The sequence below is a fragment of the Epargyreus clarus genome, unplaced genomic scaffold (genome assembly GCF_041222505.1).
Source record: "Epargyreus clarus isolate Ecla_fem2 unplaced genomic scaffold, WU_Ecla_fem_2.2 ptg000001l, whole genome shotgun sequence".
NCBI classification, from domain to species: domain Eukaryota; kingdom Metazoa; phylum Arthropoda; class Insecta; order Lepidoptera; family Hesperiidae; genus Epargyreus; species Epargyreus clarus.
In genome coordinates this window covers 4749758-4772566 of record NW_027332209.1, presented here as the reverse complement: position 1 = coordinate 4772566, position 22809 = coordinate 4749758, and the positions used below count along the sequence as shown (strand labels likewise).

Sequence of the window (22809 nt, the reverse complement as noted above, 5' to 3'; positions counted from 1 at the left end):
GAATTTTAAAAAAATGTTCGTATCTATATGACAAACAGATCTAAAAATATGGTGTCACGGTACTTATACTTTTTAAGATTCTTTATTTGTACCTAACTTTCTACATTTTTTTTGGCTTAATTAAAAAATATATAAAGAAATTACGTATCTTTTTTCTATTCGCAAAATCATAGGCAATTATGGTAGTGGTTTCACCGAATAACCGAATACCGAATAATATTCGGTTTAACCTGTGCCGAACCGAATATTCGGTTTACCATTTCTTTATTGTTAATTTGCCAGTTATGTGTATTCATTGAAACTTTACAATGTTGATTTGACTTTTAAAAATGAATACTAATTTTAGGTTTAAAATAAATGTTGACTATACTAACTATATATTAAATAAAATAATAAATGTGTTGACTTGAGGTTTCAAAATAAATGTTGATTTGCAAACACATTCTTCATAGGATTTGAGTTTGACTTATAATATAACATAAATCTTTTATAAGAAGTATTGTGTTTTAATCCTGTACCATGTCGTGTATACAGGAATATAGAAATACTCGCACCGAATTTATTTGGCACTAAAACCGAATAATTCGGCCGAATACAAATAGCAAAAACGATGCCGAATACGCCGAATACCGAATACCAAACGAATATTCGGCGCATCCCTAGTCTCTATGGTCTAATTTGTATTGTCTGGAAGAAACGAATAAATACTTGTTTATTATTATTTTTTATAATTACAAAGATTACTTTTATCTTTATTATAAGTACTTACTCTTCTCAGTTTTGTAGTGTCCTTTTGACAACCCTACATGAAGTCCCGAATCCAGTCTTGTGAGATTCTCAGAACACGTAGCACTAAGAATCCGAGTTTAAGTTAGTAAGGAAGATTCGAGCCGAACTTTTTTTATATAAACCAACTTTCTTTTGAACATTACAAAACCTCTAATCTTGTAGTCTCATTGCGACTTGAAAAAGCGTAGTGAATTAAGTTTTATTCAATTTAGGTTTTTAGGCACGCATAGCTGTTCTTTTATTTTTAAAGTAATTGAAAGCGAAATTTCTGCAGCTTAAATGTTAATGTTTTTTAAGTGTTTATAAATTGAAGTCGTAAAACTTGTATTGAGCAGATCTGAATTTAATAACTGTGTTATAGTCAATGACTATGTAAATAAATAGACAACTAATAAGTTACAATTTTTCATGTGAATAATTTTGTGAACTAATTACGACGTGTTCTGGTAGAGGACTGCATACTGATTAGCTCAGATTGTTTGCAAATTGACTTTGCATATTGATGGACTAGAGATGCGCGAGACACACATAAACCAGCAACAGATTCTACCTCATTAAAAATAAAATATTCAGAAATAAACACATAAAAAATGTTATGATACATATTTTAGTTTCTAAAAACAGGGTTTACTTAAACACTTCTAAAAGATATCTAGTAAATTGCTATGTAATCCAATTAGCAGTAAACCAATACATTTAACTTATCAATAAATCAGGTGTAGAATGAGAAATGGATGCTCTTCACGCAAGGCTTACAAAACATTTGTATGACTTTCACCGAATATATTTTTGAGGCTGTTCATAATTATGTTTTTTATCGATATTAATCATTGTAAAAAATTGTTATTGTCATTGACTTTGATATTAGACATACCTACGTAGGTTGATCGTCGTTCATACCACGATTGTGGTTAATCAAGAGTCATAATTATATGGGCGTACCTACAAATAATGCCACGGCTATTTCCTGTCAGAGATAGACAAACATTACACGCTGTAAACCTGCCTCTTTTCTGATTTTAATTTTGCAGGCTTATCAGGATATGAAACCTATAGACTTACTACTTAATGTTAATGTACAGTTAATGTACATTTCTATCCTATCCTATTCTATCATATCTACAAGCTTATATTGAAAACAGCTATACTTATATTCTTAAAACTTTAACTTTTAACTTGCGCCCTAATGTCTGTAAACAGATTATTATTTGGAATGTAACTATTATTATCTCTCATCCCGTGTATGCCTGAGATATGTGCCAGGAGGCAGCAGCGTTTTGGCATTTGAGCATCATGACTGCAAAGTTTTTTGGTGGAGGACTCTATCCTTAGACTTCCTACCACTTCCTAGGGCTTAAGGATTGAATAGGACTTTGTACAACACTACTCCAGAACTATATGCTACATTGTTGTATTCGTGTATTCCTCTTAAATGACGAATGGATGACACTTACAGTTAGAGGCGATCGAATTCCTTCGTGACCCATTCATTCAATACCGTTGTTATGATGACCAAGCCATTTCTATTGTTTTTCTTGTGATTACATAACGCTTTGTAGTTCTTGTAAAAGATGATCAAGATTATACATACGTTTTGTTCGTGGTTTAAATTGTTGTATTTACACATTCTTTATTTCGCCCTAGATATAGTTTATTGACTATTTCGTGGTTCATACCTAGTTTTATAAAATCTTTTTCATATTTTGGTACACTCAAGTTATTATTTTTATAATGGTTAAATTATCTTGTTAGTTACTGTCTTACTAATCCTTTTTATTTTATTAAACAATATTTTATACTTTAATTAAAAACTTTCGTTTAGATATAACAGTAAAAAAGTAAAAATATGTTTAGATAAATACAGCTATGATATATACATGCGTTGATAAATTATTATTATTAAAACTATTTACTTATGAAAATACACATTATACATTGAGCATGATTTTGTAATCATGATAGCAATATGTAGGTACAATCATATAATCTGATGTCTGCGAGATGATACTGCCTTAATACCTTAAGACTGATTGACTGATACATTGAAAAGACCGGATTGAAAATATTATTTTACGATTTAGTACAGCTCTACATCTAAAACAGCTTAAGTAGTGACTTTAAATCACTTACAATGAAAGGTAAGACCCTTTGTGGTTACACTCCGGAATCACCACTACCTATTTCTAACTTATTACTAGTGATAGGCGCTGCTGTGTTCAGGTTTTAAATCAACCTAGTCCTCGGGGGTAGCAACAAAACTGTCTCTGACAACAAGAAGGTAGTATCTATTCTAATTCTATCAGGGATTGATTATAAATGTCTATAAACGGCAGTGACCACTAACCATCAGGTGGACTATGCTTATCATGCTCCTTGCTTCTCTTCTATAAAAAATGCCTGTTCCGTAATTATTAAGAAACATTAAAAAAAAAGTTATACAAATAACGAACGTGCTTTCTACTATCGTGGCACGTGATCAAGTAATGTATACGTGAATAAACAATCTTAGAGCACCGCGGAGGTCGACTTCGTTAGTTGCAGCCCACACACAGCCAACACATGTTAAAATTGGGCATAACAAATATCATCGAGCTACCTCACTCTCAATCGCGAGGTGAAAATTGCATACCTAAACATAAAACAGATATAATTTGCACCTAAGTTTTAATAACGGTTTATCCAGTTTTGTGGTCATCAGATCACAGTGGTTCCATGAGACAGAAATCTGTATTGTAAATTGATTTCAGATGATTGAGGATTTCGAATAAAAATAGGAATAATCGGAATCCAAACAAACGCTTCTTTTCTTTTCTTTCTTTACTTCCCTTTTGCATCAGTTATTGTGAGTATGAACCTACCTGTACTACTTTTCTGATTGCCTTTTGACTCTTTTGATACTCTTTCTTAAATAGCCGACTTGCCCGTAAAAACTTTTCGAAAGATTTGATGCTGCATTAGCTTTCAAGTTCTTCAGGTTCTGTTACACTTGCTGGTACAAAAGCTTACATTAGCCACCTTTTGCAGTACAACTTACAAACAGAATGCCGCGTAGACTTGATCGAACAGATTCTCGATGAGGAATGAAACTTATACTTTTGAATGTGATACTATATACTTTTACTGTGTGAATATAAGTTTAAAGAACGCAGTTAGTAGGAACATTCACTTTCAGAGGGGTTACTACCATCTCTTAAAACAATATTATTTTAATCATACATTGAAATTTCGTACCACGACAAGTAACATTGTTTTTATAACATTACAATAAGCATTTTTGTATTATGTCGGTCGAAATTATTCATTCTTCTTTTGCAGGAAATTTTACTTTTTAAGCAAAATATGACAATTTCAGTTGGTTTTATACGATGGATAAGCGAAAAATTAATAAGGGTTTAAGTTTGTTCAACTGCGTATGACGGAATATTTTACTATTTTAAGGAGGTCGTGGTACGAAACAAAATAATGTTGATGCAATATTGAAACAAAAGTTTCCTGAACTATGATGGTTCTTAAAAGATGGTGGTAGGCCCCCAATTCTCTCAACGTATCTATGATCGGGTTTAGTTCAAAGTCCTGACCTAGCTGAAGCTGATAACTTATATTCATGGGCAGCGATGACCATTAACACGATGCCTTCATACTCATTTGCTACTTGTATTAAATTACGTAAAATACCGTATCATATAATAATACCTTCTGTTATAAACGTTAGTGAAACGAGCCGTGAAATAGACAAATAGGCATCATTGCGTAGTGAAAACGAGGCTTTACCTAGGTTAAAAGGATTATGTAATCCAACGCCACCCATTAGTTTCACCCGTGACTGTTTATGTCAGCGTTATACGATATTAAACAATTTGAAGGTGGTAGAACCCTTTGTGGTTCGACCCCGGCGGCACCACCGCCACACCTATTTCTGCCTAATAACAGCAGTGTTAGGCGCTGCTGTGTTCCGTGTTAAGGGAGACATACTTTTCCGAGGCGTTCCAGCTTAGTCCTCAGGGGTAGTGGCGCATCTGTGGCCGACCTCAGGTATATCTATCAGGAATATCTAATCCTAGCTGGGGTTGATTACAGATGTCCATGGGCGGCAGTAGCCACTTACGATCAGGTGAACTGCATGCTCGTCTGCTACTTCTATATTATAAAAAAAACAACTCAGGGAAGTGTCATGCAGTCACCGGTCGTCGGCAACCCGACGGTCAAAGGCGACCATCGCCGGCGACTGCGGCTTGTCGTCGATCGCTGACGATTTATTGCGACAGTTGCCAACGTGGGATGTCGCTTATATTATTAGCCCCCTAAGTAGGTAATACTTAAATCTGTACCAAGCAATTTTTTATGCAGCCATAATGTCATAAGAGAATACACCAAAAACATATAGGTACTTACTAAGTGTAGGTACAACCAAACATAGATGAGACAAAAAAATACCAGTATCATTACACAATGCAGCTAAAGTAAATATTAGGTAACAGCAAACCGCTATTAATAAAAGGTCAAGAAAACATTTGTGTCTGCGTTTCATTTCACATTTATTTGCCGCATCGAAAGATACATCGCAAACATTACGCACCAAATCGAAAAGACTGCGAAAATATTTATCATTTTCGGTTAAACTATGTACCGTTGTACTTATGTATCGTTGTTTGTTTGTGGTACTTTTTTTGGTAGTCAGCCTTAAGCCAAAACATGAAATTATCATTTGTTTACTACTCCCATTTAAAACACTAACTAAAACTTAAAATACTAAAATATCACCAATCGTCAATTCAACATGTACTAAACGGAAGGAAGCTGAAAAATATTCACGAGCAATATTAATAATCACAATATTTTCATTATTGTAAGCTGAAAAATATAATAGAATCATGCAAATCATACAAATTCACATTTTATTCATTCGAAACGTGGTTTAACCTGAAACGTACCTTACAAAAGTATTGATCGTCCAGCCTTTGGGCTTTCCCACACGAAAATGACAGAAGCACACGGCACTTAGGTTGATTCAAAGCTTACACAAAGTCTAATTCTCTTTGTTTACACATCACATATTACAAACACATGCGCAGTATAACACTACTCGAAGCAACTCGAAGGTATCTGTGGTGTCTACTTTTTATAACAGACTTCAAAATGAAAAAGATCTTAATTAGACTTGTGTTTTAGTTTTTTGTTTTTCATATTGCTGGCTGGGATTCAGGTAGTAATAAATAATATCATACATTGTCGTTTTTGTTGTCTTCATCCTAAACCTCATTGACCATTGCTTTTCATCGGCAAATAACCAGTTGAAATATTCTAAATAATTTTAATATCTAAAATTGATTTAATAATCTACCTATAATATTTTTCTTGCATTCAATATTTATCAACATAGGCACCTACGCAATCAAACTCTATGAAAAGATCTCTGCCCATTTGATTAAGTATTAAACCGGTTTCATACCGGTTGCAGACTTCTCTGATATCCCGCCCTTTAATACAAAACGCTTAATCAGTATCGGTTAATAACGGTCTCATGGAGCCGAACCTTACTATAACTAACGGTGTCCATTGACGCACTGCCATATCGGTTTACGTTACGCAGTTTCTCTGCGCATTTGGGGACAGTGGGCTATCCATTTTAGCGGACAACCACGCATCGCGGTCCACTTTGCACACACCTACAAAGTGCTTACATACCTGTATTTAGTCCGTAGGTCGAAGAGAAATTAGTGGATTGCAGTTTGTTGTCAAATCCAAATAAAGCATGAGTTCTATATGAAGATGATCCTATGGACAGGAACGTACATTTCAATAAGGTTACTGTAATATCTCCTTCGCATAATACCCAGTTAATCTTTTCTAGGAAACTCAGTAGTTCCCAGAATCCAGTGCAGTAAATTGGTAGAGATATCTCTGCTGAAAACACCATAAAAACTTCCCAGCACCTACATTCAATATTTTACTACCTTTTTTGTCTCGCACATATGTTACCAAAACGCCTACAACCTTGTTTATATAAAAGGAAAATCAAGCGTGATTATAAAAACAACAATTCCAAATTGGTATAGCGATCATAGTTACCATAAAAGGTTTACTGGCTTTGTAGGTTTAGTGTTTTGCACACAATAGACAGTTTTGTTAGCTATCCCTGCCTGCTCGGGGAAACGGTTTTCACAACAAGCTGTTATTTCTTAGACAGGATGAGAAGATGTAGGTATTGTTATTATCGTCTTGTTGTTGTTATTACGTTTTCCTCTAACTTTAAATAATAAAATTATGGTTGGTATGTAAACGTTAAACATATTTTAACGTGATGTGAGTACCGAATACATCTGAGTAAGGTATTTACGTATTCACGATATAATAAAATAGAATAATATGATCATGTTCATGTTTATTCCTGGTTACTTGACGAGTACCTACCTAAATTATGCATTTTACTTTAATCGCGGGTACAATTAATACTGTAATTAGGGTAACTAGGTATACACTAAATGTAACCCTTTGTGGTTCGACTCCGGCGGCACCACCGCCACACCTATTTCTGCCTAATAACAGCAGTGTTAGGCGGTGCTGTGTTCCGTTTTGAAGGGTGTGGTAAGGGAGATATACTTTCCCGAGGCGTTCCAGCTTAGTCCTCAGGGGTAGCGGCGCATCTGTGGCTGACCTCAGGAAGGAATATTTAATCCTATCTGGGGTTGAATACAGATGTCTATGGGCGGCGGTGGTAGTTGCATGCTCGTCTGCTATTCTTATATAAGAAAAAAACACTATACATACAAACTAGATTGTCTCGCTATACGATGTTCAGCCTAACAATAACACAACAACGAAGCTACTTGCACAATGAAATTTAATAACTTATAAGTGCCGATCATTTGCTGCGCATTAAAGCAATTTGATACTTCGCCGCACAAGTGTTCGGTGTGCATGTCAAGAATTCTTTTATTAACAATGTAAACCAGTTTTGTTGAAGCTCCAACTATGCTCCAACGACGAACTTCACGCAATTTTCAATATAAAGCCCCGCCAAAAACTCGTTTTTTAACTTTCTTCGTTATGCAAATGTTACCATAATATTATGTATATTATTTAAAGATATTTGTCAACTCTATAAACCACATAGCATTTCGATAATTGTTAATTTAGAAAATGTTTACGGTTGCGTTATATTTACGCAATTAATCAGAATCCTAACTCAACCTAAACCACGATACAAATATCTATATCCTTATACTATGCCTAAACTTTACAAAAAACGTCGCGATGTTTAAATGTATTGATTAAAGTCAAATTCATACAAAAAATCATATTCAAAGACATATAGGTACTATAGGCATTTTTTTTTCATATTATTGTAATGGCATTTGCCATTAATATTAAATGGTCATAAACCTGAAAGACCTTTTCAGCGTACGAGCTCTATTCTCGCAAACCTTGAACTTTGGGACAAATGTCAACTTATGGTTCGAAAAAAATACAAAATCTACGCGACCATATGGCGCGTGACGCAACGCACTAACGACTACACCAGACCTCATGTTATTGAGATTATTTTGTTATGACCTGTTTTATGTTAGATAATAAAACACTCCTATTGTTTAGCAAAACATCTACACGTTATCGAAATATCGGTTGCTCTTGTTTTGTTTTTCTGATTTGATTTGCCGAAAAGGTTTGACCGCATCCGCATCCTTGAACGTATCCCATGCTAAGTGGTTATTTCGATTTCTCGGTAGAACACAAAAGGAGTGCTGACTTGAATTCAGTCAACGTCTTCTGAAAAAGGTCTTGGAACATTTCTTTTCAAGAGCTGAAACGAGTAGGTATAGTTCGACCAGGGATGTAGGTACATACCATGCAGCAGTTATTGCGTTCCGTTAGAAGTACGTACATTAGCTGGAATCCTACCTAATCATGTAATCATGTTAGTCCTCAGAAAAAATGAACTGGAGTGGAGTGGAGTGTATTTTTTTTTTAGTATAGTTGTACCGTCTTCAATTTTTCTGCACATCCCTAAGGTTGACTAGGAGAAAATGCTACGTAGCATTTAGTCCGCCTTTTACACCACACTGTTTTTGACATGATCAATAAAGAGTAAATAAAAAAATAAATAAAACTGTGAGCGCCCAGCATGCCTATATAAAAAATAGTAGTTTTTTTTCAAACAAACTTATTTATACAACCATCATCATATCTTGGTACATATCAGAGTAGTAGCTTACAGATAAATCACAACTTTCCCAGAACAAATTAAGAAGGTCATCATAATTTATTATAATGCCCACGATCAATTAGCTATCAATAAGTAGCCATTTATTTATCAACCGTTACTTTACAAATGGGTCGTCTATCAACGCCCACTAGAAGCTTCACATGTAATTGCCTGAGTTTTTGTTGAACATGTCGGCCTTGCATATGCATATGCGGTACTTGTAAGGCGATGTTATTAACACAAAAACAATTTAAAGATTTAGATAGGACCTTATGGAATGTAGTTTTGTAATTTGACGTTTACGTGAACAATTACGTCATACATACAATATTATTCATACCTATGAGGAGTAAGGACCAAATCAAAAAAAATATTAGTACTGTCGTTCCTTGTAATTTAACTATAGAATTACGATAAAAACAAAAATTCAACTTAAAAATGTAGCCTATGACACTCCCACAATTTAGACGGAACCAACGACATCTCAAATGAAGAATCCGTCAAGCCGAAACGCACGAAAAACTGACCCTACGCAGTAGGGTAAAAAATACATTAGTATTTTTACGACACCTATGTCAATAAATAGTTTGCCCGTTATTTTGTACGTGAAACCCTTCATAAAATTACAACCCGGTAGCTTAACTGAATAAATATGTATAACGGCGACACTAACTCTGACGGGCCACGCAAGCCCATTGCACAACCAGGTCATGTCAATTGCAAAGAGGCTGATCCTCCGAGACATGCTAACGCTTACATTAAATACAAAGTGACACATAAAGAAGAGAAAATAACGTACAATTATGTTTTCTTTTTACTCTTTCCACACTGACCCTCTATCAACGATAATACGTTTATCAAATGAACCATGACTTGTAGTCTTAAATTAGCCCCAGTATCAAACCACCCTTGCCATAACATTCTTAATTGGCCCTACTCTATAGATATATTTATGATAAAATTATCTAAAATTATAAACTGACCGAAAAATGGTAGGTAGCTAATGAATATAAAAAAATATAAAGAAAGCAAAACTCCTTAATCTAGGACTAGTCCCATCATTTATTTTTAGAATATATTTAAATATTCCATAAAATGATTTTTACTGTATAACACACTAAATAGACACCAATGACTCGCAATTTCGCGATGACACAAAATTCTGATAAAGATATGTTGAGAGTTCCTAAACATTTTAATGATATTGATATAGCCCATAATCAGACATACGCAGACGGAGTTATATAAAATGGTACAATTAACTGTTCCACATATATTTCAGTGATTGTAATATCACTAAAAAGCTTTTTCCGAAAATCACAGTTAAGCTCACAAGTAATAACAACTTAACAATATTTTTTAGTACCAGTACCAAATGCCTTAATGCATAAGTCAATTACTTCACGCAAGACGCTGTGATCACAAGCTCCTCTCAAATGACTATAGTCGTCTTCTTCCCAATAGCATACCATAAAAACTCCCTTCTAATCAGACTGCACGGGCATCTACTCGCGGTAATGTGAAGTGACACATTCCTCAATTGAGCCGTGACGCGCCGCGGTCTCAAATTGGCGCCAATTTGTGTCTCCGGCTGACTCACGGGCATTCGCTTCGCTTGCATACGTGCGATGTGTGGACTGTGTGGAGAATTCTGTTTATTTACGGTTTTTTTCCCATGAGCAGTGATAGCATAATGATATCAATTTAGGATTTCTATCAGAGCTTCTAATGGGAGGCCTAGAGATGCATCTCAAAGTCATTAGAAATTTCAATCGTCAATCCATTATTGTCCTACTGTTGGATAGGTACGGATCTCCTCTGAAAGTAAGGGGATTCGGGCGATTTCTGGGTAAGGTGGATTGGTAGACTTTACACAACCGTGAAATATTTTTAAGAATACTTTTTAATGGAAACCCGTCCCCAGAAGGGACACTAGAATATCGTAATGATCTTGCATATAAGTATCATATGAATATCCTCCAATTATAACATAATAAACTTATAATTAACTAAGATAACTAATGTTTTTGTCGCACGAAATTATCTACAGACAGTAGGTAATCAATTTTGATGTCCTCGATAAACAAAATTATCAAAAAAGATTGCTAACAATAATTAAAAATAAAGTTATTAACTTATACTTACCTAGCTCCAACAATTAACTAAATAATGTTAAAGAAACAAGACTTACAAATAGAAATACGCATCAACATATTGAGAAAAACAAATAAGTACACCAATAAAACACGTGAGATGTAGATGAACAAAAACCAGTGCTACATACGTTACAACGACCTTGCGTGCGAATTGGAATGATTGACGCAACGAGCTCTTCCCAACGCAGGAAGTATACGTGGCAGAAATGAAAATTATTGTGATAACAGGCGTCACTTAAATTTACAAGGGCAGACAAGGCCAGGATCTCTTCAACCTTGGTCATCTAACAAGACATGAGAAGTGAAATACAGTAGGTAGGATACTTTAAGTAATTGCAATAGATATGTAACCTTTTGTGGTTCAATTTCGGAGGTAATCACCACACCTGTTTCTGCTTAAGTATTAAACGATGCTGACGCTTTGAAGGGTGTGTTAAAAGAGACATACTTATACGTTCGTGCTAACGTAGGCCTCAGGGCCCTCAGGGATGGAAACGCAATTGTGGCCAATAGGAGTGAAACCTCTTTGCTGAGGTGGATTATAGATGTCCATGGACGGCAGTAGCACTTATCATCAGATGGAATGCACTTCATATAATTTAATTATCACTATAAGGCCGCTGTGCTGCAGTCTCGCAGTTTTTTTAATATTTTAAGTTTTAAAAACCATAGCGACCATACTACTATTGATTCATAAACAATCTTGAAATTCGTTAAAAATATAAAATGTACGAAAACCATCAAAACTTATAAATTCTTCTTTATGAAGTATGAAATACTTTATTAATTGAAATGGCTTTATCAAACTGATGCCTAACATGTTTACAAGCGATTACATCGTTAAGTTTACGCAATGAAGCAGGTTTCATAAAAAGTACTTGAGCTTACCACATAACTTGTCTTTAATCGCATTAAAAGCTCCTTGTAATGAGATTACAATTTCAATATTATGGTTGGTGTCATTTTTTCTTTCGTAACACAGAGGCATACTTTTCCGTAAGCCAGTAATTAAGTTGTTTATTTAAATTATGCAATAGTACACGTGCCGCAATTTAGTAAATATGTCGTATTTTTGCTGTCTATAAAAATAAACATAAAACACCCATTTTACGTATGAAATATGTTTCATGTATGTTTTCATCATATTATTAAACTCCAGAAACTTAACCCCACCCCATGCCCTGCATTGGTATGGAATGACCTTAATAATCATTTTTGATCTAGGTATCATAGCCAGTAGTATAGCCAGACCTAGCAAGCAAGTTTAAGGCCGGTCATTCATCTAAGTTTTTTTAGGGTACAGATATTAATTAGATTCGTTTGTTACATTGGCACGACAGGTAAAAAATATAATCTATTATTTACATTTTTAATCTAGGTATCATTAATCATTCATCTATGGAAGAAAGATAACTATAAGTGACCTTTGAGGCTTTAACTCTCCTAAATCTATTATATTTACATTAAAATAAAAAAAACTATAGCTTATTTTTAAATTTTGAAGGGTATTTTATGTATGGTTTTTGTACGTTAGCTTTAAAAATCATGTCTATGGTTTTTATTTATCTGTGTAAAATGATATGAAACTAAGTAAATAAATGATAAGAACAAACACTACATTTATGCCATGTTACACTTTTGTTGCTTTGCTTGATATTATTAATATTATTATAACATTGATTATTATAACAAAGTTTCCTTCTTAATACGGTGAATACGATAATTACGAAATCAAATACTCTTTTGAATAAATTAATTTATCGACTTTTACATCTAATAATTATATTGGAATCAAGTGTGCACTGGTTCAATAAATCATCCAGTCGATTAAGGTCAGTCATGTTTAGGAAAACTCATATTATGAAGTTTCGAGTAGCCTGTCTGCACGATACTTCATGCTATCTTTGCTATCATCCACTAATTTTATTCTAGCTTTATAGAACTATTAAAATGAAACAGACTTCATTTAGCGTTTGTTGTAATTAATATAAACTTGATTTATTTCATATTTAATTATCCAATCCGGTAGTAAAAATATTAAAAATAATTAAACAATATAAAATTATTACGTAAGGAGAAATCTTAATTTCAGATAATTACGATAAAGATAAAGACAATAATAATTTCAGTGACACTGACTTATTTTTCTAAAACGTTGGTAACTAGAAAGAACTTGAGCTCTATACTTAGTTGGCCTTATTATATTTTTCTGCTTTACAATATGTCAATCTTATAGCGGTACGTCTGTCTACGTTAGTCTTAACAATCAAACTCTTTGTTACAGAATGTGGTGGACAATCACAGGCAATTTCGGGAACATCCTCCCGATCGACTGGACCAAGTCGTTCTCGCGCAAGATGCACATTCCCACTCTTAATCTCAGTGACAAGAAGGTATATTCACATTATTTTTTGTCTGTGGATAACACAGATAACTTTAAATCTATTAGTGTAACAAATAATGGATTGGTTTATGGTTTATTTTGCATAATTTTATTTATATGCAATTATTTCGGTAGAATGAAAGTAATATTTTAATATTCCTGAAAGCGTCCTTATTTTTCCTTTTTGTATTTCTACAAAAATATTTTTGATGTAGGATAAATTAATAAGGAGGGGCTGTTAAACAATCGATTTTGTCGTTGAGGAGTTGTGCTTTTTATTTTTCATTTTATTTTACCAATAATTTCTTATAATTAGGCATAGACAAGTATAGATATCTCACCGCCTTGTAATTAAAGTAAGCCATTAAATGGCTTACATGGCTGTCATGGTGTAATTTACGCCGAATGATGCCGACATGTGCAGTTAAGTAGTACAAAAACACGAAATCGAAGAAAAAGTGCGGAGAAATATCGTTTCATTCGTAAATGCTCTAAAAACTACATTATTTTAATATTTTTCAAACACGAAAATAGATGACAGTGACAATTTCAATTGTCAAAACTGGTTACATTTTCTTGTTAGGAGTGAGTAATCTTTACTAATCTATGTACCTAATTAGGTAGCCTTGTATTAAAAAAATATAACACAAAAATGTGCGGTCTATGGTCCTGTATTTACCAATGATGTATAAAAATTCAAGGTTAATGTCAATTGCTCTCAATTACAATTAAACCATACGTATTAAACCTACTTATAAATAGCTACCACGCAACTAATTCTAAAGCAGTAAACATATTCTCTGAACAGATAAAACTCGAAATGATTCATTGCTCGCCACTACCCACTGTTCTTATTTTATATATAGTTTAAGGTCAAACATAATTTCTTTAAGCTGCTCTAGATCTTCGACACGTCTTATTTTCAAACCATACAAACATTTTTGAACATATTGAAATAGGAAACATGCTTACAGTCCACCTGATGATAAATGACTACTGCCACCAATGGTCGGCCACAGATGCTATCCCTGAGTTAGGACGCCTCGGATTAATATGTATTTCTTACCACACACGCGCTGAACCGCAGAACACAGCAGCGATTAACACTGCCGCTATTAGGCAGAAATTGTATCCGGAGACGAACTAGACAGGTCCTACCAAGTTAATTTAATCATTACATTCGTATCCTTGGTAGGTAGTGATGGTAGTCTTCAAAAAAATCGAAGTCAAAATATTTTATTCAAACTTTACTTTAAACTAGCTGACCCGGCAAACTTTGTACCGCCTCAAAATCTATTTATCAAATATATTTCATATAAAATATAGCCTATGTTACTCGTGGATAATGTAGCTTTCGAATGGTGATTTTTTTTTTTAAATCGGTCCAGTAGTTTTTGAGCCTATTCATTACAAACAAACAAACAAAGTTATCCTCTTTATAATATTAGTGTAGATATGTGGGAATAATTACACAAAAGATCGTCATTTATTTATTTCTAGAAGCGGGTTTCAAAACAAACAATTTTTGACGGTCATAATTCCGTGAGAAACCTTTGTTAGTAGAATTAACTGCAAAATTACGGTCTGCGGTAGTTACGGATAACTATACGACTTTGAAATGTTTTTTAACTTCAGTAAGAGGTCAATGACACATTATTCTGGTAAAGTTCTGAACTAGTTTCACGTTCAGAAAGTAAAATTAGCAAATGTAACGACAGACGCCATATGCAATGTTTTTGATACGAAGCGTGAGAAACTGTAAACAATACAGAGTCATCAGAGGGGAAAGAGTTAATTATTTTTATGTTATCTATGCAACAAAAAGGCACCTTGTTAGCTCCGTCAATGACAAAAACGATTTAATTAAGATCGTCGTCATCTTCAAGATACACTCATTTTTCATGGCATTTTTCAAAGGCATGATATAGGATTATCTTTGGAATGAGAATGGTAACGATGTTTACTATGCAAGCAAAATGCGAATTGGAATTGTGGACCTTCATAAAAATTAAAGCAAAGAGTTAAAATTCTAGGATATGTTTTGTCACGATATTTTACTTTCCCGTTAAACCAAGTGTAACTTAATTATTTATCGTAGAATTTAAACACAGATACGCATATGCTTGTCTGAGAGTGGATCGTGAATAATTCGAACCAGGCTAACATCATTTTATTTAACAAATATGAATATGAAATGAAAATTATAATGGTTTCTTATGACCACAAATTTCCCATTCCAGCGTACGTGCAGTATCACATATCCACTACTTTGTTTCAGGGTCTGATAACCCCGGATGACGAGATCCACAGCTCGGAGGACGAGGCCGTGGCCTCTGATCTGGACATGCACGCGCTTATCCTGGGCGGTCTGCACCAGGACCACGAATGCCCCGTCAAGACTGCTGACGAGGTACACCGTACAGTGTTTATTATTATTATAAATATTTAAATTTAAAGGTCGTAGATTCACAATATTTCGACCAGGGAGGTAACACCGGATCGCCGAATATGAAGCATTGGTCGGCTTCAGAATCCCTGTTCTATATGGAATTGGTTGTAAATGTTCATGGGCAACTAAAAAATGTAACTTCATTAAATAATTATGACCTTAATTTGGATAAACATATGTTTAGTACCTACGTGAAATGCCGATTTCATATAGAAAAGATAGTTTTTTATATAACCAAGATCCTAAGTATTTTTGTTTTTATTTTAATTGATTTGTTCTTTTTGATACCTATTGATACCTCTGGCTATTAGCTTTAAGGTATAAAGTTACTTAGTATAAATTTAAATATGATGAAGTTATTTTTTATACATGTACCATGTATCTTTAAAATATTATTACTTTCAGGTGATTCAAGAAATAGACGACATGATGCAGGAGACCCCGTCGTCTGAAGGTGACATCCTGGAGTACAATGAAGCTCTGGAGAAAGGCAAGGAGGTCCTCAGCTCCCCACTCTATGAAGACAGTAAGTATTTGCATATATTTTCAGGTTAAAACGCCTGGTAACTTCGCTACAGTTTCTGCTTTAGCATAAGGTTTAGAATAGCTCCTTTCTGATTTAGGATGAATGTTAAAGACCTTAACTTGAGATATGCGTTGCTATTTTCCGAAGTGTGAGGTAAGGCAAACATAATGACACAACGTAATTGAAAGCTAAGCCGAGGTAGGAATATTTGCCCATTAGGATCTATGACCCGCTCCAATTGAAATCTTTCGGAGTTGGTTAGATGGTCATAAGCGCTTGTGATACTTAGCTTCAAGTAAGCTGTAGCAGAATGTTAAAAAAGCTAAATCACAACAGTGTTTAAAATCAAATGAACAATAATCATAATTGATCATTTAATAAGCACTAAGCACTTAAACAGAGAGGCATGAAAAAATATATATGTAGTAAATGATTTCTTTTGGATTTAAATTTAGAGAAATACATTCGTAAGAGCTCGGTATCGCAACTTAAGAGCTTAAACTTAAAACACATCTAAACCGTGACTTCCTTAATTATGCTCATTGCCCATAAACACCAATTTAGACACGGAAATACACTAGACAAGACCAGCCAAATGTTTGCCCAGCACACAAACATTTACTTCCTTCGAGAACGTCGTTTAAACTGCCTTTATATGCTTTGAACCTTTAACTTTAACCAAAGACTGATTCAAAATTTACATTTAGATATAAGTATGTCAAATCTGGGATCGAATCCGGAACCCTTAGCGTGGTAAACTTGCTGATGCTTAAAGTGTTTGTGGACCAGCCCACTGAACTAAATCGGTAGTAGTATATATAACGAAATTATGTGTCATCCATTATTAAGTACAGTTGTCGTACAGAGTTTTCATAATCGTATATTATATTATTTGTCCTGCGACGATGAAACGTAATCCAAAAAATACTTCCTCATTTAAATAAGTAATTTATTATGACACATGTACTTATTATGACACATTTTGACACATATTTTTGTTGTTTTGACAACAAACACTTGATTCAGAATATGTCCTTAACATGCCTTACAATAATATTTGACATCGTAATTATTCCTTACAAATACAAACATTACATCAAAATAAATACGATAACTCAGCCTTGAATAACTGTCAGCATAAATATAGCAATAAGCAGCAATAGCACTTCTCAGGAAGCATATTAAATCATGTTACGGGCTAATATTTAAATATGAGTACCTACCTCATACACACTTATGCATAATAATATAAAAATCACGTGTCATTATGTATGTAGATACACGCTAATTGCCGAACAGCGCTTAAACGATTTCAATGAAATTTTGTAAGTGGATATTGTTGGTTTGAGCTTGAAAGTTACCATGCTACGCAAGCGCATCTATCATGCAATGTGAAGCTGGTAGAACCCCCTGAGTTCGACTCCAGCGGCACCACCGTCAAACCTATTTCTGCCTTATAACAACAATGCTTAGTCCTGTTGTGTTCTGGTTTGAAGAGTGTGTAAAGGAGACATAATTTTCCGAGGCATTCCAGCTGAATTCTCAGGAGTAGTGGCGCATTTTAATATGTTATAATAAAATGCCGTTTGACGACGGTATCAAGGTTCTTGAATTTCGTATTTTGAATTTCGTTTTCGCAAGTCAGCAAGATAGCTAAAAAATAACACTCTTTTGTTTTAAGGCAATTTATTGGCAAAGTTTGTTACATTTATAAAATAAGAGGTTCGTAGATAAAGCGACAAATTAATGATGCTCATTAGACGTGACCTACTAAGAGATGCTCCATATACCTAGAGGCCACTTACGCTACTTCACAATGAAAATCAATATCACATGTTTCTTTTGTATCTCCTCTTACGATTTTCGCTACGAAATGCATTGAGTTCTTTTTTGTTTTTAATCTTGATTCAACAGTAATCTTTTTTTTTGTTATTCAATCGACTTAGTTACACGGTAGGTGCTAATTCGAAATCATCTGAATTAATTTTGAAAGTTTTTGTCCATTTCACGTTTAAAATTTTCTTTTACAAGTTTTATAGGCCATTTTGAAAACAGCTGAGCGATTTTTGACAATTGATATAGGCATGGACAAGATTGACTTGCGCTTATTAATAATCAATCTATCCAATCTTTACCAACTAAAGATCGAAATATTTTCCAACTTGACAATCTCTACAATGAAAAAATTGTCAAATATCAATATTTGGTAGGCAAAACATTGAACAGATCATTTACTAATAACGACGGATGTTGTATGTAAATACTCGTACTATTCTGCTACATATTTTAAAACATATTACAACTGCATCGCAATCGTAATTCGTTGTCATTTCCTTTGAAATCGCAACTCGATACCGCAGATACGGGATACTCGGAATCGTCCCGACGTGTCCTATCCTCGTCGACAAATTTGTCGCAAGAGCGTTCACCTCTGCTCCGATTGATTTGCGACCGTAAATTGCTGTCGGTATTTTGAGTTTACATTTGTTAGCTGACAGATTGTTTACACTGAATTCTTTGTTAATTTGTAAACTTTGTTTGTTGTTTCTGCTTAACGGCTTGACTAAATACGATCGTCAAATGTGGCAGATGTGTTTGTTGTGCAGATAAACGAAGGGTAAATTTGGGAATAAGGAAAACTTAAGATAATCTAAACATATGATTAGAAATGTATGATTTAGTATTAACATTTTTAAAATATTGTCCCATCTCAAGTGAGAAATTAGTGAAACACTTTTCAGTTCAAAATATTGAAAAACCAAACTTCATATTTTACTATGCGTTAGTTGAATCAATTGTAAGGTTCAATCGAAATACATGTTAAAATTGTATTTTTACCTACTTTGTCACAAACAATTTCCTAACTTTTACACGTTAACCTTCCAGAACTCCGTCAACTGTCGCTCGCGCAACTGAACGAGATCTTCATGGAGTTGGAAGTGCTGATCCGAGAGTTCTCGGAGACGCTGATCGCAGAGCTGGCTCTGCGCGACGAGCTGGAGTACGAGAAGGAGCTGAAGAACACCTTCATATCGCTGCTGCTAGCTGTCCAGAACAAGCGGCGCCAGTACCACATAGAGAAGAAGAAGAGACCCGGCCAGCCCCGCTCGCCCAACCTGGGCAACACTAACTCTGAATCGAAGGTATGCATGTTTGTCGTGTTAGAAATATATTCAAATTATTTAATTACAATACAATTAAAAAAACAATATTTAAACTAAAACTACTAAGGTTAACACAAATTTTTAATAAATAAAATAAATGAGCCAAATCGCTGCCCCGAGGAAGTGTACCCAAGATACTAGCAGCATTACCATTATATGACAAATTAAATTATTTAATTATAGTATTATTTAATTAATTATTTAATGTCATTTTCATGATGTTTTACTTTTATAATAATAAGTGCACGTTTATATATAGTGACTGGCTAGTACGATTGTATGAGTTAGCCATAGGAGTTAGCATAAAAAAGAAAAAATAACGTTTGACTTGTAATTTGCGCGGGAATAATAAAAGTTGTAAATTGGATCAAGAAATAGTTTTATTCTATTGATCGTTAAATAACTTTACAGTGTAATTTAATAGTAATGGACATAAATGAAAGTTATTGTTTTCATCATTTGTTGAAACCGCGTATATGTTAAACCTATATCGAAGTAAAAAATACATATCACTTGTTGAAATGGCGAAGAACATCGTGAGGCAACCCACATACCTGAGATGGCTTACAATGTTCTCAAAGATATGTCAAGTCTGACAATCTGGATCTAGGTAACCTAGTAAAATAGGACCTAAATCTCGTGTGCTCTAGCTTGATATAAATGACTCCGTTCATTTAAACATAAGTTATTTTTCATTTGTAGGTACTAAGTATCTTGGAAATAAAGCAACGTTTTAGATTACCTTTTTTCTTTTATCTTTAAGTACGCTAAGCGTATTAGGATATTCTTTATGAAAATATAATAAAATAACTTACAATGATAAATAAATATAGTAAAACTTCAGAGAGCAATATATAATGTTTTTAATTAATAACTTTTAGATATTGTACAAGCTTGTATTTGTACGTTGTCATGCATTTATTTATATGTATCCTCGTGTTTATTTTTCCAGTACTTGACTACCGTGATACCATTCCATCTTAACAACGGCTCCCCGGACAACCAAACTCTCCAAGTGCTTATAAAGAGTAAGTTTACTTTGCCTGAATTTAAGCCATTAACACATTGCATTTATGAAGTAACGCTTTTTGTCAAATGTGCAAAATATATCAAATACTTGAAGTCAATGATATAATGATAAAATCAAAATGATAAGTGCTTCTGCTTACAAACATCTGTAATCAACCCCAGACAGGATAACAGTTGTATCTAAGATTGGCCACATGTGCCCTGAGCATTACGTTCGAATGCCTCGTATAAATACCTGTGCACATAAAAATGAATGCAAAAAATACTTATAATCGTAGTGTTCAATAAAATACAAATGAATATCGAGGGCGCAATGAAAAAGATTCCTCTCACGTCAATGTTTATAATTTTCCAAAATTGCGTTATATCGGAATCATATCGGAATGCGTAAACGGAAACGCGACCGCAATAACGCAAGTGCGCTTCGACGTAGCGCTGCACTTCACTTTGTCACTTTATACATACACTTTATAATTAAAATTAATATTTAAAGTAATATATAGTAAGTATATTTATATTTAAAGTAATATATGTATGAAAATAAAAATACACGTTTTAATAATTAAATAAAAAAAAACTCAATAGCCAAATTTGGTTATAAAGCCTCATTCGGAGGGGAAATCCCTGTTGAATAATATGACAGTATTTTGTCATAGGGAAAAGTATTAAGCCAAATATAGTTGGAAAGACCTATAATTTGGGATGAATCGACTCGACTGACCGCAGCCATATCGCATAGGTACCTATGTAATATTTGACGCAATTTGTTACAAATTATTAATTGATTTTTGAAATTACGTACATAAAACACATAACATTAAATATTTTACGTACATAAGGTACAAAATTGATGAACTTTGAAATTTTGAAATATTGGCAATATTATGCATGTACTTTGCGTACAAATGCTCATCTTCAGGGCATTATAATATTATTTGACAAATTAAGATAAAATTGTTAAAAAAACTATTTTATTATTTCCGTTTTTATTAACACGCTTTTATTAGCTTGGGTTGTATGTATGTATGTAGGTTTGTATGTAACAAGTAACGGAATCTTTGAACCCGATTTATGTCCACTTTGAACGTTCAGTTTAATTCAAAATTTTAAAGAATTATCAAAAACCGATGACAATACACGATTTTAATAATTTTGTACTATTGTCCTTATCAACATCCTCAGGATTAACGAGGCGAGATTGTTCATGCGCCTTAGAAAAAGTTAATCCCAAGTTACTAGATTGCAAATAATTATTGCTTTTTAGTTTCAATAAGGCGTAACTGTTATAGCGTGATTTTTAGTTTAGAAAATAATAATGTTATTATGTTAAATACGAGTACTTATTTATATTTTCTTTTTACAGTTTTGAAAGCGATCAACGAAGACAGCCCCACAGTGCCTACGCTGTTAACAGACTACATTTTGAAGGTCCTCTGTCCAACATAAATCCTTTGACAACAAAAATAGCTAAATTATTTTAACGATTTATCGAAAATGTTATCATTACACTAATATTGGATTTCTATTGCCTTTAAGGATTCTAAAATCCGAAGTTGTAAGATCATATATAAGATTATTATTATTTATACCTATTTATTATTCAGAAAGCGAATACAGACGAGCTTCGCATGCTAATAAGAAAGAAAGTTATACTTATGACGTTGTGACTGTTGTAGAGCAAATATGTATTTGTCTTTATTAAACGAACTAATTAATGAAGAATCATACTTTGTGATCGAAGCTATTTGAAGGCTTGTTTGCCAAGAAAAATATCTTAAACGATGTTACCGAACCCATAATTCATATTTAGAATATTATTCACCTCACATGAGTTAATTATCCTGTCTACCTGTGGATTGTAAATTTATAGTTAAATAATGATAATCTTATTAAGTGAAAATTTCAATATTAGAGTAACTTTCGATGAATTCAAAATAAATAAAACATTTAACATTTCATTACCGACGTATTTCGGATTTCGATAGAACACTTAGCACATTCTTCCACGCTGTTCATTACGATTTGTATTTCCATATCAAATTCACCCTATTTATTACAACTTAACTAAATACTAATAATAAAATATTGAAGCTGGATACTATGAAGAAAA

At 33.6% G+C, this 22809-nt stretch overlaps 1 protein-coding gene across 1 annotated transcript in view; it reads left to right on the top strand.

Annotated features, from left to right (window-relative positions):
- Unc-76 (fasciculation and elongation protein Unc-76) overlaps positions 1-22809 on the top strand; it is a 50405-nt gene extending 27596 nt beyond the window's left edge. Inside the window, exons 2-7 of the mRNA XM_073074778.1 lie at positions 13433-13541; positions 15810-15941; positions 16386-16506; positions 19393-19649; positions 20623-20698; positions 22063-22809. Of these exons, the coding sequence (XP_072930879.1) occupies positions 13433-13541; positions 15810-15941; positions 16386-16506; positions 19393-19649; positions 20623-20698; positions 22063-22145 (778 nt within the window). The 3' untranslated portion in view covers positions 22146-22809. The remainder of the gene's footprint in view (positions 1-13432; positions 13542-15809; positions 15942-16385; positions 16507-19392; positions 19650-20622; positions 20699-22062) is intronic.